We start from the raw sequence: 16,939 nt of genomic DNA, 5'->3' as shown, positions 1-16,939 counted from the left end.
GCAGAAAGAAAACTTTCCCAGTGCAGTCAATATATTAGGCAAGTGGCTGGATTACACCAGAAGTGTAAAATTTATCCATAGATGTAAGTGCTTGGAAGATAGATGTGTATCATTGTGCTAATGATATAATAGGCTTTAATGGACTGCTCCATTGAGAATAAAATTACTTGTATGCCTAAGCCTGAAACCTTTGTCAATATGCTGGAGAAAGAATAGAGCAAATAAATGAACTAATCAATTATACCAGGTCAATTGAAACTTAGTGAATGCTAACAGAAATTCTGGCTGGTTTAGCTTCCTAAGAGCACTTCCCACTGATGGCAGAATTTCTCACTAAGTCACATCCATGGCAATGCACCAGGTGGAGTTCTCAAACTGAAACAGAAAAACTTTTAAAGGGATGGTGTTATTTAGAAATGAGAAAATATCTTATTGCTACATTTAGCTAGATCAAGAAAAAGTCTTTTAGCAGAGTCCTGGTATCTGCCTTTGTAATGCCAGGTCAGAAACAGAACTGGTGGTCACTGTTGAGCTTGTTGTGAGCTTTTTGTGTTTGGGATGTTTTACACCTTGTGTTGTTATTGAGGCACTTCTTAGATGCTCCTTCTGAATGCAATTCTGAGCAGAGGCATCACAGGTGAGAAAGTGGAATTTGGAACATTTTCCATGAAGTTTTCATGCACTTTACTCTGCTTTGAAAGAAAATAGCAATCATCCTGCAGCTGACACAGCTGCAGGTGAAGTCGCTTCTGTGCTCATGGCTCTGCTGAAGCGTTGAAAGTTGCTGTCCTTCTCAAAATTGACAGGTCTGGTCCTTGTACCTGGCTGAGGGCATTGCCTGTAAGTTCTAAGAAGGCTCCTTCACAGTGGAGTGCTCCTTGTGAGATGAGACAGAGCTTGAAGAATTTGAGCACATTCTGCTGAATGGATTTATTATGGGCTGCAAGAATTGAAATCTTCTAATGTGCAGTTTCTGGTAACTGGAGGTGGGACGAGTTAAAGTCCTGTTTTGAAGGCTGAGGAAGGAAAATGCAGGAATACTTTATTGCTTCTAGGAACTGGGGTATTTTCTTCTCTGTCATAAATGCTAAGATCTTTGAAGTCAAAGAAAATACAGAACTTGTGAATGGATAGGCAAAGCCTTGTGTGCATCTCCTTAATAAATGGATGCATTCTCTGTGCCTTTGTGCTCTGATTTCTTCATGAACAATGAATCAAGTTACACTAGCTGTCACAACATTCATTTCAATAGATTTCCTCAGAGTGCCTCCTGGCACGTGATGCAGCAGAGGAAGACATTCAATTTCAGTAGAACCACTAGTCCCTTTTTAGGGCCAGTTTTATTTTTTTATCACTTCTCCATCACTTGTGATGAAGCAGAGACACTTTTGCAAGTTGCCATGTCTTTTCATAGCAAAAGAATGTGCTAAATGTCCATTCTCAGCATACAGTTGGAAAAAAATCAGATCCAGAAATGTTTCATTTATAGAGAAATCTTCACTGTAGTTTGGATGCAGATTTAGTAGCTGACTAGTGCCAATGATTTAATCATAGAACTCAGGAAACATATTTGTATTTTCTACAGGGTTTTTTTGACATTTGATGGATGTGTGTTTATATCATTTATCTTCCTGGTTAAAAGCTAGAGGTAGTGACACATGCTTTGAAATTTTTAAGTGCTCTTCTTTCTGCAAGTGTGTGGTGTATCTTGATTGCTCTTTTTTTGTACTGCCTTAGTATCCTTAAAGTTTTCTTGTTATCTAGCTTAAGACAGATCAAATTTTATTTAATTTATTTTACTTATGAAGCTTTTGTTTTGTTTTAATTATTTTCCAAAGTAATGATATTTGGAATGTGAGTTCTTCTGGTATATATACTGCTTGTATTACAAGACAAAATATTGAATATTATCTAAAATTAGATCACTCAGAGCAGCTAACATTCATGAGCTCCTTGGACATTGCTGGTGTTCACTTCCTTTACATTTCATTTGAAAGCTTATTGTATAAATGAGCATTGGAAGAAGGTGGGTGGAGCACCTGCCTCATTCTGCTGTGTCAGCTGTAGATTCTGGAGATGTGGAGCTTTTTGGACAAACATGTCATGCATTTGTTTGCTGTGCTGGAATTTGTCCTCAGTCCTGAGGAAGGTCAGTACATTGTGTGCATCTGATAGTGTTGAAAGGCAGTTTGCTCAAAATATGCTCTGGCCAAAGAAAGAATTATGTCACTCTTGTATCAAAAAACATTTTTAAAGCCCATATACATAACCAAAACAAGTCTTAGAACAATGTATTATGGATATTTTTAACTCTCATTTAAGTGAGATAATGCAGTATGGTCAGGACTTGGATTCTGGAAAAACAAGTAGGTTAATGTTATTTTTATTCCAGACTCAAGCATATCATAATAAATTGTATTTTGTGGTATTTGAGAAGACATAGAAAGTGTTTCTGGCATCTTTAAATATAATTTCCATCACTTTCAGTGGACTGGCTCAGCAAAACAATTTGCTCAACTGGGTCTGCCTGTGCCTGTCCACCTTTGTCTGTTACTGCCAGCAGTGCAGAGTTTTAGCTGCACAGACAGCAGCTCCACAGGGCCTTTCAAGATTCAAAAGTCACCTTTGTATTTATACATGGAAACTTAAAATGTTTTTACAAACAGGAAAAAATAATTATTTGTGTCTGTGTCCATTTCCTCCACAGCCAAGTGTGCACTGTGTGAGGTGTGGGTGCACTGGGACGCACTGGCCAGGGTGCCCTCGGGCTCCAGTGCTGTCTCCACTGGGAATAGGAGCATGAATGGTTCTTGTTGTGCCCAGCCCCTCTGTTCTCCTCGAGGCAAAGGCAGGAGCAGCTTCACACCTTTGCTCCTGGGGAGCAGCAGCCAGTACAGGACTGAGACTGATCCAACTGTTCACCAGTGTTTTCACCCCTTCTTGTTCATGCATGGAGGGTGGTGTTTACATATGACATAGGTAAAACTAATACAGCAAAAAAACCACCAGGCAGAATTCTCTTAGCCTGTACCAGACTCTCAGTTCACTTTGCTTTACCACATAAACCCACTGACTTTCTGCCTGAATAAGGCAAAGAGACACCCAGGCATAAAGAAAGGAAAAGATTGCTTCTTTTATTGGCACTGGTGCATTATTTTTGCTTAAACTGCATGAAATGTTGTCCTTGTGCACTGTGTACCCAGTTTGTAGCAAAGTCTGTCACTATGTGGATAAAACATTTGAGAATATCCCATAGAAGTCAATGTTAATAACTTGTTTCATTCCATACTCTTAGCAAACTTTCATGTTTTCTTTTGTGGTATCCCTTTCATTTAGTATCCCTTGTGTTTTTATAAGAAACCAAGTCTTGAGGAACACTGTTCCCTGTGCATACTTGGGTTTTTTTTCCCCATAACCACGAAATGTTAATGAAAGCAGCAGTGGGTGATCTCTTGCTCACATCGTCTTCCTTCTCTGAATCTGCACAATTCAGTTTCCTCTCCTGTTTCCTTGATTCAGTGCCATGACTTCTGAGTTTCCTCTTTCCTTTTCTTACCAAGTTGGTGCTACTAAGGAAAAAAAACCTTACCAAGGATCTTTGAAAAACTTCACAATTGGACCAATACAAAAGCTTCTTTTCTTCCTTTTTGCTGCTCTCTGTGCCTGTTCTTTAAAAGTTCATTGCATTTCTTTCACCTTCCTAGCTTTCCCATTCTCTTCCATTTTATTTCCTGCTTCTCTCACAATTTTCTTTCTCTTTTTTCCAGTCTTGTTTTTAATCTCTTCACATTTTTATATATCTTTGGTAAGCATATTCTGCTTTCATATCTCCCACTCTTTTTAAAATGCTGTGCTCTTAGCTGTGTTGAGCCCTTAATTTGCTGTCTGTTGTACCTTTCAGTGCCATCCTTGGTATGTTTAGTATTAATTGTGTGGGTTTCTCATGTTCCTTTTTTACATGGCAGTGGTTTTCTCTTTGTTTTCATTTCTTCCTTTTTGGTGCTTTCTCATGCATTTTCTGATCTGTCAGTTCTCTTCAGTGTCTTCTTGTAGGAGCAGTGTTTGTGGAAGAGAGTGCTTGTCAGGTCCTGTATCCATCCCCCTGTCCAGTTTCTTCCAGCAGTTTGGAGTATATTGTTTCCTGTTGTATTTCCTCTTAGTCCTCATCTGTAGCAGTTCTGCTGTGCTGTCTCTTGTGTACTTTTATTTTTTTTGGACCTGTGAATAAAGAATGAGATGGGCACTTGATGTGGGATTGAAACATCAGTACACAATGGTGTTTGTGTCTTCCTCACCCAAGGAGGGGCTTGGCCAGCCAGCCTTGAATGGACCTGTGTGGGATGGATGTCTGTGTGTCCCAGGGAGCAATCCAATACCCATCAGAGTAGTGCTGTTGATTCTGCAGTCTTCCACCTTTTTTCCAGCAATCTTAAGATTCCCAAAGCCTTATCCAGCCTGCAGATAACCTTGTGCCATCAGTGCTGTCCTCTCAGAAGTTCTTTGGCATTTCATCTTTTGAGCTCAGTCTCTTTGCTTAAGGTCAGTATTAAATAGAGATGGTGATTTAGTTTAGCAGAACAAGATCTCTTTGAAGCAATCATTTCAGAATGATTTTAGTTTTTATGTGTTTTATCTAAAAGTTATTAGTGGGACTTTGAGACAACTTCTGTATTGATGGAAAATATATAATTTTTTTGCTTAGTATTATTCTCTGATCAATATTTATTTCAATATATTTTAGTGTTTAACTGGTCTATTACTCTACATGCAAGTCCTATAAACAGACATGGTAACTGTCTGGATTTATTTCTTTTTTATTCCCCATCCCTTTTTGTACTCTTGGTAATGTTAAAGAATCTTCTCTGTCTGGTTGAACTTTATGCAGAGGCAGGGTATTGCATTGTACAAGTATTTGGGTTGGTTTTTTAATAGAGTGCTGCTTATTCATGTCAGCTGTAGCAATAGAGAGAAGTTCTTTTAGAAATATGTAGGAATTCAAAGTTTATAATTTATTTGTATGTAGGTTTTGAAAAGCTTATAAATTTCTCCCACCCTTCCAGAGGCTTGGGAGAGGGACACGTAAACCCCAAACCCTCAGAGTTATGATTACATCAGGACTGAAAATGACTGCAGTGTTGCCTTCCTGAAACTGTAGACAGCTCCAGAGTGCTCGGTTCTGATGTGCTTTTTGTTTCAGTCAGCAGCAGCCTGAGCTAAGCAGAACTGCCCAGTGAATCTCAGGGGCTCTCTGAAGCCAGTGGGGCTCAAACTTTACACTCGGAGCTGGTACTGCAGCTCTTCCTTAGGATGCTTTCTGATTTCTTCCCAGCTTGGAGGAGAGCTTGAATGGCCTTTTCCTGAGGGGCAGTAGAGACTTTTGAAGGAGTTGAGATAGAATTATTGACCACTGGTGATCCTCAGCACACACCTGGGGAGTAACTCAGTGGCTCACACTGTGTATAGAGTGCACTGTATCAGGTGTTCTCTAAAGTGTTTCACTGTCTGAATGAGTTCTGTTCAGCTCAGGTCAAGGACTGGCAGTTTAGAGGGTCAGGATGAAAGCTATCAACAAGCAATTTCAGATTGTTTAATGTTGCAATTCTACATTTGCATGGCTTCCTAAAATAAACTGCATATATTTGTACATGTAAAATAAAAGGAACAATTATAGTCCCTGATTAAATTTTCTTATCTATACTAATAATTCTAATGATAAGAATAAATCCCAAGCAATTACATGAAGATGGATACTTAATCCTTTAATAGATTTTTACTTGTCCAGAAGTTATCCAATTAAATTTACATATTGAGTGGGTTTTGTTACCTGAGTCTTTGGGCAAGAAACTGATACTGGTATGATACAGTATTTTTCAGCAGTTCTCTATGGAAAATTCCCTCATTTTTATTAATATTTATTTTTTCTATTTCTAGCCCAACAGCTCTTTTCTCCAGTAATGGAGGGGATCAGCTGGATGATTTCCAGGGCAGGGCAGTGCTGTGATTTACAGCATGAATGATGTGAGGCACAAAGTGCTGTTCTGCATGAGTGAGCTCTTCAGCACCTGTCCTAGAAGCAGAATTTTCTAACTACACTTGGCTTAATGCCCATAACTATTGGATACTTAAAAACACACCCACCCTTCCTTTCTAGATCTTCTGAATTATTCTGGACTTGTGTTTCTGTACCTACATATATAAGCTTACATGCCTTTTCCTTACTCTTTCAAGCATTCTTTCCTTACTCTTTCAAATACTTACTTGAACTCATCAAAAAAAGTCACTACTAAAGGTCTTTTGAATACCTGTGTTTTTATTATTGATAGTTTTTCCTGGGGCATAAGAACAGTTTTTTGGGATAGCTTACTGCTGTAAATACAGGATATATGACTGAATGTGAAACTTTACTGCTGTCACTGTGAGTATCCTTAAAACCATATATGATGAACATCCTTGTCACAAAATATATGGGCAAAAATCTGTTTCAGGAAGTAGTAGATAGTGTTAATTTTGGTCTGCTTTTACCAGAAGATTGATCTTTATATTTGATTGCTTTTTTATATGGCACACAGTATAGGGAAGTAAGAGGAAAAGAAATTTTCAGTAATTAAAAAATAAGGAAAATTACATCTGGGAGTTGATGAAAGAAGAGAGGAGAAGGTGCTTTTATGACTCCTTCAGAGGTCTAGAACTTCCTGTTGGAATTCTGTGGTCGCCTGATTTTTTCTTTCCATAACAGAAGTGTTGTCATTGTGTTATGAAGACAGCTCAGTAAGCATGTACTGGACACTTTTTTGTTGTTTGTTTGTTTGGGTTTTTTGGTTTTTTTCCTTTTCTCCTTTATAAAAACTGCTTTGGTGATAGTGGCCAGGAGTTTCCACTAATTTTAGATTCACTGTGAGTCTTAACTTCAAAGTTCACAGAAAAACAATGGTGGCACCAGCTTTGTCTTCTTTCCTGGCTGTGGTGTCCTGCCATGCAGTTCTGCTGTGCCTTTTCCTTTTCCAGAGGTTGGTGACACATTCATTCTGTCACTGGTGGAGTTGGATATTTTCCCCAAGCATTTATAGGTTCAGGCCATGTGGTGCTGTCTCTGTTAGGCCTGTGTGTGCAGTATTCCACTGTGGGCTTCTTCAGACTTGCTGCAATACTTGTTACTCTGATCTAAATTGCATCAGCCTCTAGGCCTCCTTTTATCAAGTTAATGTTTCTTGATGACAGAGAACAAAATCAAACCCTTCTTTATCCATGGAATTACGTGGTCTCTGCAGGAAGCTGTGACCACATCTGTGATTTCATGCTGGTTATCTGACCTTGTTCATGAGGAAGGTTTGAAGTCATCAGATGAGGTAGACATTCATCATAATGATCAAGGTTATGTTCTCTTTAGACCAAGACAGATTTACTTTTACTTTGTACCTTTTTGATTCTTACAGGACTCTTTTTTTTTTAGGTAAATTGACACAATGTGGAGCAGCAAGTCTAATGAGGTGCCTCTACAAAATCCAAGGCATAACCAAAGCAAGGATTCTACCAGAGGTGAGGGTTTTCTCTGTTCTGCTGCCTTGTTTTGGGAGATATTTTGTCATGAGCTGTTTGAAACTTTGGGGAATTGTTCCAGAAAGCATTCTCCTGCCTCAGTTTGGGAGTAAGAGCATGTGTTCTGTGGCTTCCTTTTTGCAGATAGCAGTTTTGTACTCTGATCTCTGGAGTATTTGCTGATCTGCATTAGCAGTTGCCAGCCTGGGATATGGTTGCCAAGATGGCACAGAGACAGATTTTTTGAAAGTGCTGTAGAGGAGGAGCAGTGCAGGAGCAGAAATTGGGAACTGTTGGCTCTTGAAGGAAGTGAGGAAGAGCCTCTGCCAGTTGCTCAGTTCCAGAGTGGTGAAGACACTTGAGTAGCAGCAATGCATCTCTGCTAGGATGACTTTTACAGCACTGTTTTCTCCCTTAGCTGGAAAAATTGTTTAGCTTTTTACTGTTATGATTACTCAAATTTAGGGAAGGAGGGGGCAGAAAAATTTAAAATGACAGTACTTCCCTGAAAAAATCTTCCCAGAAAGGAAGAAAGGTCTCGTCTGTAGAGCAACTGAATCGCGTGCTAGGCCTGTGGTTCGAGATCAGTCGTGTGATCTCCAGTGTGACAAAACTGGACTCCAGAAGCTGTTTTGAAAGCAGAGAAAGATTATTATTTTATCTGTAAGAGAACATTATTGCTGATTATTTCCTGTGGTATGGTCAGTTTCCTTTTAAAATTGCCTACTCTTTGAAGCTGTAGTGTTCTGTGGACAAGAAGCACCATCTCTAGAAGTCAAAGCAAAGTTGTTTCTGTGCTGCTTCCCTATCCCTTTTCCTTTGTGGTGTTGTATTTTGCCTGAAATGAAATTGGCAGGTTTTTTACTGTGAGGAAGAGATCATTTCTTTCAGCTGTTACTACTACTCTCCATGGTTCTGACATAAGGATGTTGTGTTTTATAAACCATTAGATTGTAAGAACCATTAGAAAACAAAAGAGGGGAACTGATGAAGTAAATATTTATAGAGGAAAACACTACTACATCCTCCTGAGCACAATTGCTTATAGAGAAGGTGCTGTCTGTTTAGACTAAAAGGCTTGGGTTAGTACCCCCTGCTTGTTCACAAACATTATTTCTGTTTTGTTTGTAGGGTGTACAGTTCACAAAGATTACTGTTCATAATTCTGCCATTCGGAGCTTGGGTTTTGAGTAGAGTCTTTCAGTGACCATGTGGTCATGCTTAGTTTACTGAAGAAGAAAATGGAAGGGGGAAAAAAAAGTAGTTAAACTGTAGTATAATAGAAAAATAGAAAGTATTTATGTTGGGGTAGATAACCAGCTTCATTTTATCTTCTAAACATCCTCTATTGTATGTGGTGGATTTGATTTCAGGGGTCGGCATGCATTCAACCTCAGTTAGTAACCTCATAATATGTTACATTAAATACATTTAATGCTTTATAGCTTTGCTAGGATGAGCCTTGACTATGACAGTCTTTCATGGAGGAGATTTACAGGTGGGAACTGTGCTGTGAAAATAACTTGATTAGCAAGGGAATTAAAATTGTTTTGAAGCAACATTTTATTTCATTGTTTTTCATGTACTAATGAGACATTAATGTCTTTGTTTCTGCCCTGGAAGATCTAACTGCAGCATGGGCTTCTATTTCTCAGACTAAGGCTGCTGTAAGTACTTTTTTTTACTTTCTTTTTTATTCCTTTGGGATTGTTTGGTTTGGGTTTTTTTACTCATTTTCAAATCAGTTAGTGGCTACAAAAGCTTTTACAAAAATATTTTACTTAGTGATTGTCTCTTCAAAAAGTTGTGAATAGCACAAAGCCATTGGAGTATGTAAATGTTGAACATTGCTTTGTCTTGGAAAAAGTTTTCTGCACACAAGGAGAAGCTTTTGCCACAGCAAGCTTAATACCTTTTTATTTAACAAAGTGATGATGTCCCATTTTTCTGGAAACTTGGAAAAATGCCTCTCCTCTGCTTACTCAAACCAGTCAGAAACTGGGACAACACCAGTGTATTTAATAATTTTCCATTCTGAGCATTGCAGTTGCTGTATTTCTGTGGGAATTAGGTGCATAAGATGATGTAGTAGTGTCTAAAATCTGGCTTCAGTGAGGCCAAGCAGTTTGGGTTTGCATGGAATTCAGCTCTTTCCCATAGCCATGTCCCTCTTTTTTCTCAGTAGCTGAGCATCAGTGTGGGGTTCTACATGTGGAATTTGTATCATGCTCCATTTATAAGGGAGTATTACAGATTTTTTTCCAAGTGGCATTAATATTTTATTCAGGCCAAGCATTAAGTCTCTGAATGGCATGTTATTAATTTTTTCAAAACAGCCTATTTAAGGGAAGAAAACTATGCAGCAAAACCTAATTTAGATAATCTTATTAAACAAAACTTAATAGTAGTTTCTGGCCATAAGACCATACAGTTTTGCAAAGTCAGCCTTGTGAAGTTGCTTTTGCCTGCAATTTGACTCATTGTGAAAAAGGAAAAACTTGTCATGTTTAGGGGGGGAAATAAAAATATAGCTTAAAAATAGAAAACAATGTTCTAATTTGCATTATCTTCCAATTCTAGCTACGTCATATAGAGAACAAATTGGAAATAGCTCCCAGCAGCACGGCTGTGTTTGATTCAGTCATGGATGCCAAGAAGCCCTCTGCTAGTGGCAGCAGGAAGAGCAGCAGGAAGGGTATGTATTATTGAGGAGAGAATGTGTAAGGCAGCAGAAAGCCACTGCATTCTGGGAAAGCTTGGGTTCTCCCTGCCCCCAGCTTGTCTCCTGCCTGTGCTCTTTATTCCTGAAACTCTAATTGCCCAGAAGAAACTGGTGTTTCCTTCACTGACCTTAGGATGGAGGGTGTTCCATCCTAGTCTCTTGGTTAGAGGGGATGACAGGATTTGCCCCATGCACTGCTTATCCCACTCTGACAGGATGTTTGATAAATCTGATGCTTCTGTTATCTGACTGAAGGAGAGCATTTGCTTTTAGGAAATAAGCCCTCATTTTATATACTAAGAGCATTCTGGGAATGTGCTACTGAAGACCAGACAGATCGACCTCTAGTGGCAACACAGCCAACTTCACAGATTTAATTACTTCTAATTAATCTTTAAGCATTATTATCTCTTTAAGTATGGTCATTGTTTCAAGCACTTACTGCCTTGCTCCTGGTTGTTGAAATCAGCTTGTTGAAAGAGAGAGCTGCTCAAACCCAAGAAAGACAATGTCAATGATTCAGCCCCAGGAGCTTTCTCTTTCTGGAGAGGTGGGTACACGGAGCATTCTTTGCTTTCTGCTTCAGGTTCCCGCTCCTCCAGCCAGAATAAATCAAGCAAGGAGAAGTCCTCACGCAGCCCTCTTCGAGCAACCACTCTGGAGAGCAACGTGAAAAAATGCAGTCGTGTGGAATTCCGGGAGCCATTGGCTTCGTACAGGTCAGTGCTGGGACAGCTGCCTATTGAAGAAAAACATGCTGAGATTAGATTTAAGCTAACAGTGGTGTTTTTGACACCTCCTCAAAAATTGGTTTGCTTCCTCCCATCACCTACCCATGTGACAGGACATGTTGTTGGACTTTTTTAGTAAATATTCCAAATTTATTTTTTATTTAGTGAATATGAGTTTAAAGTCAACTGTTTTGAAATGGGACCAGGCCATCAAGTGATATGCCTATGGCATTAGTGACCTGATGGGTTGGATAGGTATTTAGTTTCAGTAATAAGAACCAAAAAGACTGTTTCCTTTTGCTTTTCCAGCTTTGTTTCATTAGTTCTTCAGCATATGTTCCCAAAGGTGTTACCAAGACAGTGTGGAGTAAGAGTAGTAATAGTAGTACTAGAGCTAGTACTAAAGTCACATTTTTGTGAATGTGAGAAACTCCTATAAGAACAGCTTCTCATGGAACAAAAGTGGTACAGAACACAGAAGGGCCCATAGAACATGATTATTATCCTGACACCTAAGTTTTGGTCTCTTTCCATTACTTGAGTCAGCTGTGAGGTGATCCTCCTTGTTGCATGTGACAGGGGTTAGTTGACCCCTGATTTGGGTCAATTTTGTTTATTGAATAGCTCATGTACTAATTATGCTTCTCTTAAGTCTATACTTGTTATTTAAGGCTTTTCTCTTTTAAATTGAAGGGTGACATTACTGCTTGCTGATTTCCTAGTCTTCAACGTTATATATATTCTTTTCAGACAGAGAGTGCAACAAATGAAATTTTGAACAGAAGTCTCTTTCTGTTTGATCAGACTTGCACTATTAAATATGAGGTGGTCAGACTTTAAAAGAACTTGCCTTTAAAGTGGAGCCAGGGTAGAGGAAGTCATTCATTTAGTTGATGCATGTGCTGATTGCTGTGTTGAGGGTCCTACATTGGTGTTTCTGACAGTGAATTTTCCCCCCTTCTCTTACATCAGGGATTTATATAATTCTCTGTCTTACCACAGTTCTGGCCAGCTTGAGGCCAAGCAGCTGCTGTCTAGTTTGGAGCTGAGTGAAGCAGAAGGGAAGAGTGAACTGCCAGCCTGTCTGGCACACGAGCAGGACCGGCACAGCAGAGCCTTTGACAGCCCCTTCCCTTCTGCTGCAGACGAGACCATCGTGAGGTACCTGAATGACCGACCCACAATCAACGCCTTGCACAGTCACGAGCCATTTCCTAGGCTTGCAGCACTTTCAAGACTGGAAGAAGAAAAAAACAGTAGCTCCAGGGGAGATGAAAGTAGCACTAGAGCTTCTCAGAGTGTCACGTCCCAGGACAGTGAACTGAAAGTGTCTTCCCCTTCTGCCACGAGTATTTGCAGTGCTCATAGGCTGGAAATCCTGAGGCAGCGGCAGCACGATGCCAAGTTGGAGAAGCTGAAGGAGAGGATCCGAAAGCAGTGGGAGCATTCTGAGGAGCTCAGTGGCAGAGGACAGCACTTGGGCTATGCTGAGCAACCTGTCGTGGTCACTAACGTGGAGAACACGGTGACTCCCAAGGTCAGGAAGGTGACAGCTGTGCCTGCTGCTCCATCATACAGAGGTATGGAGATGCAGATCCTCTCCCTGGTGGGGGTACAGGGTGAGGGAGAGAGCTCAATCCACTGAGCAGCGTTTCAAAGCGTGGACCTGGCTCGTAGCTCTCTTTGGGCAATATGGGGGTGCATGGTATGATCACAGATCACAAATAAAAAGAAATTCTTGCTAAATTACAGAAGTGTGAATTCCTTTGAAATTTTTCCTGTGTCTTATTAGAATTACTATAAAAAGAAGCTTGCTATATTGGTGTTTGGGTTGATTGCGATAATTTTTTTTATGGTCTCAGAGCTTATTGAAAAAGCCTTTCACATTTTTAATAATCTTTTCCTCACCCATTCTGCTGTTTTTCAACTGTGAGCAAGTGGCAGACTGGTATATTGCTTTCTTCTAATTTAGCATTAGATATTCACACAGTTACTTTTTTACTTGGCATTTCCCATCCCTTCCACTCTAACAAAGCTGTATTTACATTTTATGGAGTTATTTTCAGCTCTTGAATGGTTTACTTTCAGGTTTCAATCCTGCTGAAACAAGGATTCGCGCTCCAGATGGAAAGATCTGGCATACAGACGAGTTTCGTATTGGTCGGGAGCTTTACAGAGATATTGCACTCCAGTTAAAAGGTGAGCCACAAGTAGAATTGATAACAAAACTTTCTCTAAGAGGCAGAGAAATATATTTTGTACAAGTCTACAAAGTCATGGGAACAAAAAATTGAAGGAATGGGTGTTGAATATATTGTAATTCTCTCCACGGGAGGAATTTACTGAACACTAAAACAACAACAAAATTAGTCCTTCTCCCAGTTCTCTCATTCAAATACTTCTAATAAAAAAACAGTACCACAAAGAATGCCAACTAATGGCATTTCTTTGAAACAGGAAAAAAGAAAACTCTCCATTAGAATAACTTTTGTTTAATTTTGTGGCTTTTTTATACATGGTTGCATGAATGAGTACAATTTCCTGGTTAAAAGGACAAACCCCACTTTTGGTTTCTGTTTTCAAATGTACTGCTCCAAGACACAATCTTTATTCATCTTCCTCTCTGAAAAAGTGCAGTACCATTGGCAGCTCTTTTCTCTGGGTGAGCTGGAGTAGGATGCCCAAGTGTGCTTTTTTCATTTGCTAGGCTGGTTACAGTGAAGTGCTGTAAGCTTGAATTGCCTTGACTGACTGAGTAGGGGAAGGGGGAAGAGATCAGGTGAACAAAATGGAAGGGAATGGAAAATAAAAACCCCAGAGAAACTCTAGTTTTGCAGTAAGAGCTTACTTATTAAGAATAACTTTTCTCTTTGCTCAAAACATTTAAGACTGAAGGAAAATGCATTGAGATTTAAATCTGCAGGTATCTGTGCAGTAATAAACCAATTTTTCTTTTTTCCTTGTACAACTCGATAAATTACTGAGGACTTTTTATGGAATCACTCATAAAAAATAGTTCAGAAAGAAGAGATGCTCCTTTCCAGTAAAATTATTTTGCAAATATTTTTGCACTGTTCACATCAGTCTGTGAAATTAATGCTAAATTTCCACAGACTTTTAATCTACACTAGCATTTTTTTTTTTTAATTTTGGCAAGCATAACAAGCTGTTTATAGAAATTCAAGTTTTTTTACAAAAGCTTTGTTGAAGAGATCCAATTAAAAGGCATTTGGATCATGTGTCCAGTGCCTACAAAAGGAAGGAGCTGTGTGTGTGTGTTGATCCACACTTCTGTCCTGATGCCATGTGTAGAACAGCTGTTGTGGAACGTGTCTCCTTTCTGAGCTGAAAAGATTATACTGAATATCTGATTGCTAGTAAACAAATGCTGGTGCTACACATAATATGTACTGTAAGTGTATTTTTAGGTTGTCAGATTAACTATCCATGTGTTACTTCTGTATTAAATTTACACCATGTGGTGTTTTGGGTGTGTACAGTCAGTTGTATCAGAACTGTTCTTTGCTCTCTAGTGCTGAAATAATCTGTTGTATCTCTAATATCTACAGCAGCACTCTTCTTTCCAACAAAAAGATTTTTATGTATAAGCATAGACCATACAGGATGTCTTCATCTTTGTACAGCAGTTAGGCTAAAGGATATGATATGGACCCCAAGTTTCCAGTAATTTTGTCTTAAAGATGTTCAGGATTTGCCATAGTAGAACAAAATTGCTGTAATAGGAGCAGGGTGAGAAGCAGCCTGTACTTTCCTGGAGTCAGGAAAGGGCTGTTTGTTGCTAAAAGAGGTGAGGAGGAAGTTAACTTTCTGCAAATGCAATCACTGAGGCTTGTGGTACTCACTGCATTGATTGTCTTACCTGCTCTTGTTGTCAGCCTTAAAGGCAGCTAGAAAATCTGTAAGGAAAGGGTGCTAAGGGTGAGAAAGACTCCAAAAATTCCATTCTTACATGTTTGTAATATGACATCCTGTTCTGCCTCTGATGCTTCCTATGGACATCCATCAGAGAGTGGATTCACATGAAATTGGGGGCTCTAAATGTTTACATTGGCATCTAAATAAAGCTTCAGATCTGTCCATAGTGGGGGTTGAACAACATCTTGGTTGTTTTAGGTTATCTGATCCCATTCTTCAACGAGGAGGAACCAAAAAACAGTGGGAACAGTGGCCACAGAGTTCCTGATGTGCTGAGAGTTCCTGATGTGCTGAATGTGCTGTCATGCATTAATGTGGAAGCAGCAGCCCTTGAGTTCAGGAACTGCATGTCCTTGTGGAACATTAGAGCAGTAAAATGCAGTATCTGTAGCAGAAGGGAACCAACAACTGTTTAATATAAACTGACAACATTTCTTTTTAGTATTGAAAACTAACTTTGTAAATATCTGTATGGCCTTGCTGTGGCTTCACTGCCTTCCAGTGCATAGGTAAACAGACCTTGATTCAAAATTCTGTGAGGATTTTAAAGTGCTGGACTGGAAGTCATTGATCTGGGTGTATAATCTGGGAAAGTCAGTGAATTCTATTATGTTTCTCTGAGGTCTGGTTTTTCAGATGCTGAAGCAAGCTTGTTATTCTATGTTCTCCCCTGTGGGATATCACTTAACAGCTTTTGTTTGTTTTTAGAGGATTCAACAGTAAAAGGAAAATCTAGTGAGAGAAACAAAGAGAGGAAATCTACAAGACCAGTGCGGAAAGTGCAAAAACTGACACGGTTGTCAAGTCCAGAGTCCAAACAAGGTGACTATTTCTGCTGTGGAGGGAGGATTGCTACATGTCCTTCAGAGATAAGTTTTGTCTCAAGAAGGAAAAACAGAAGTGCATTCCTTTAAAAGCCTTCTTAGATGTGCAACAGTGCTGTTGTAGTGAGTTTGTGCACTGTGCTGCATTGGGGCTTGTGTGTGGTTTTGTTGTTGGCACTTTTTTTGTGATTTATTTTAATTTTTTGCCTTTCCACTTGCTGTGTGCACCTTGAGGAAACTGCTGCAGAGTGTGAGTTTCTTGTGGGGAGAGGTATCCTTAGGTACCTGTCAGGGTTATGTAGACAAAAAGAAGCAGTAGCTCTGCTCTGGATCCTGTCTCTGTTTGGGGTGTGATGAAGCTGGATAAAGCCTGACCCATGGCTCAGTCAGCAATGCTGAGACATGATCTTAAAATCAGTGCCAGTGGGACTTGCTGAGTTGCTTTCCCATCAGGTGAGGAGGGGCTGCTGTCAAAGGTGTTCTCTGGGCTGATTTCTCAGTGGGGAAGCAGAGAACAGGATGCTCCTGGCTTTTCTCTGGTTGTTGTTCTTCCATGTTTCGAGTTATTGCTATTCTGCACCTTCATTTCTCCTTAACCCACTCCTGGCTTTTTCAGTTGGTGAAATAATGTAAACACACATTCCCTGAGTAGTCTTCCAAATCTTGGTATTTTTAAATAAATGTTTCTTTCTTTTACCAACTGATAACTTTTCCCCCCACTATTGTCTGACAATCCCACTGATTGTTAAATACAATTTAAATTTAATTATTTAGAAAAGATGATGGAAGCAGGTTTCTGTAGAGCAGTGCCTTATAGAAGAAAATAAAATTAAGCACATGTGGAATTCTGACAGTGCTTCTTAGTTTTCCAGTAGTGTGAATCTTTGATATTGGCAGAAAAAGAATTAGGAAGACTTCCAGATATGCTTCGTATTTGGTTTTAGTTTTCATACAAAGTGAGTAGCTATGGCTGCAATCACACACAGAGCAATTTCTTTTCTTTAAATATATGCAAATTTAGGCACCTTTTGAACCCCTCTTAAGGTATTCTATTTTTCCTTAGGTACAGTGACCATAATCTGTAAACATTTTGTAGAAATAAAAAGCAGCTTAAAAAATTATTACAACGGATTTTTAGAGAGTGAATATGTGCTTCTGCATGCTGTAAATCCTGCTTGTGAATATTTTGT

General features: G+C 39.3%; 1 protein-coding gene across 8 annotated transcripts in view; it reads left to right on the top strand.

The window, feature by feature from the left end:
* Nucleotides 1–16,939, top strand: part of CEP350 (centrosomal protein 350) — a 70,344-nt gene that overhangs the window by 3,097 nt on the left and 50,308 nt on the right. For 7 of the 8 annotated variants that reach the window (XM_077181976.1, XM_077181980.1, XM_077181977.1 and 4 more), the window contains exons 2-8: nt 7,451–7,536; nt 9,160–9,203; nt 10,117–10,231; nt 10,845–10,977; nt 11,962–12,569; nt 13,078–13,188; nt 15,634–15,747. In XM_077181976.1, coding sequence (XP_077038091.1) covers nt 7,464–7,536; nt 9,160–9,203; nt 10,117–10,231; nt 10,845–10,977; nt 11,962–12,569; nt 13,078–13,188; nt 15,634–15,747 — 1,198 coding nt within the window. In that variant the 5' untranslated portion in view covers nt 7,451–7,463. The remainder of the gene's footprint in view (nt 1–7,450; nt 7,537–9,159; nt 9,204–10,116; nt 10,232–10,844; nt 10,978–11,961; nt 12,570–13,077; nt 13,189–15,633; nt 15,748–16,939) is intronic. The other variant, XM_077181979.1, reaches the window with a different exon arrangement.

The sequence above is a fragment of the Agelaius phoeniceus genome, chromosome 8, assembly GCF_051311805.1.
Source record: "Agelaius phoeniceus isolate bAgePho1 chromosome 8, bAgePho1.hap1, whole genome shotgun sequence".
Lineage (NCBI taxonomy): Eukaryota > Metazoa > Chordata > Aves > Passeriformes > Icteridae > Agelaius > Agelaius phoeniceus.
This window is presented reverse-complemented; position numbering and strand designations above follow the sequence as displayed.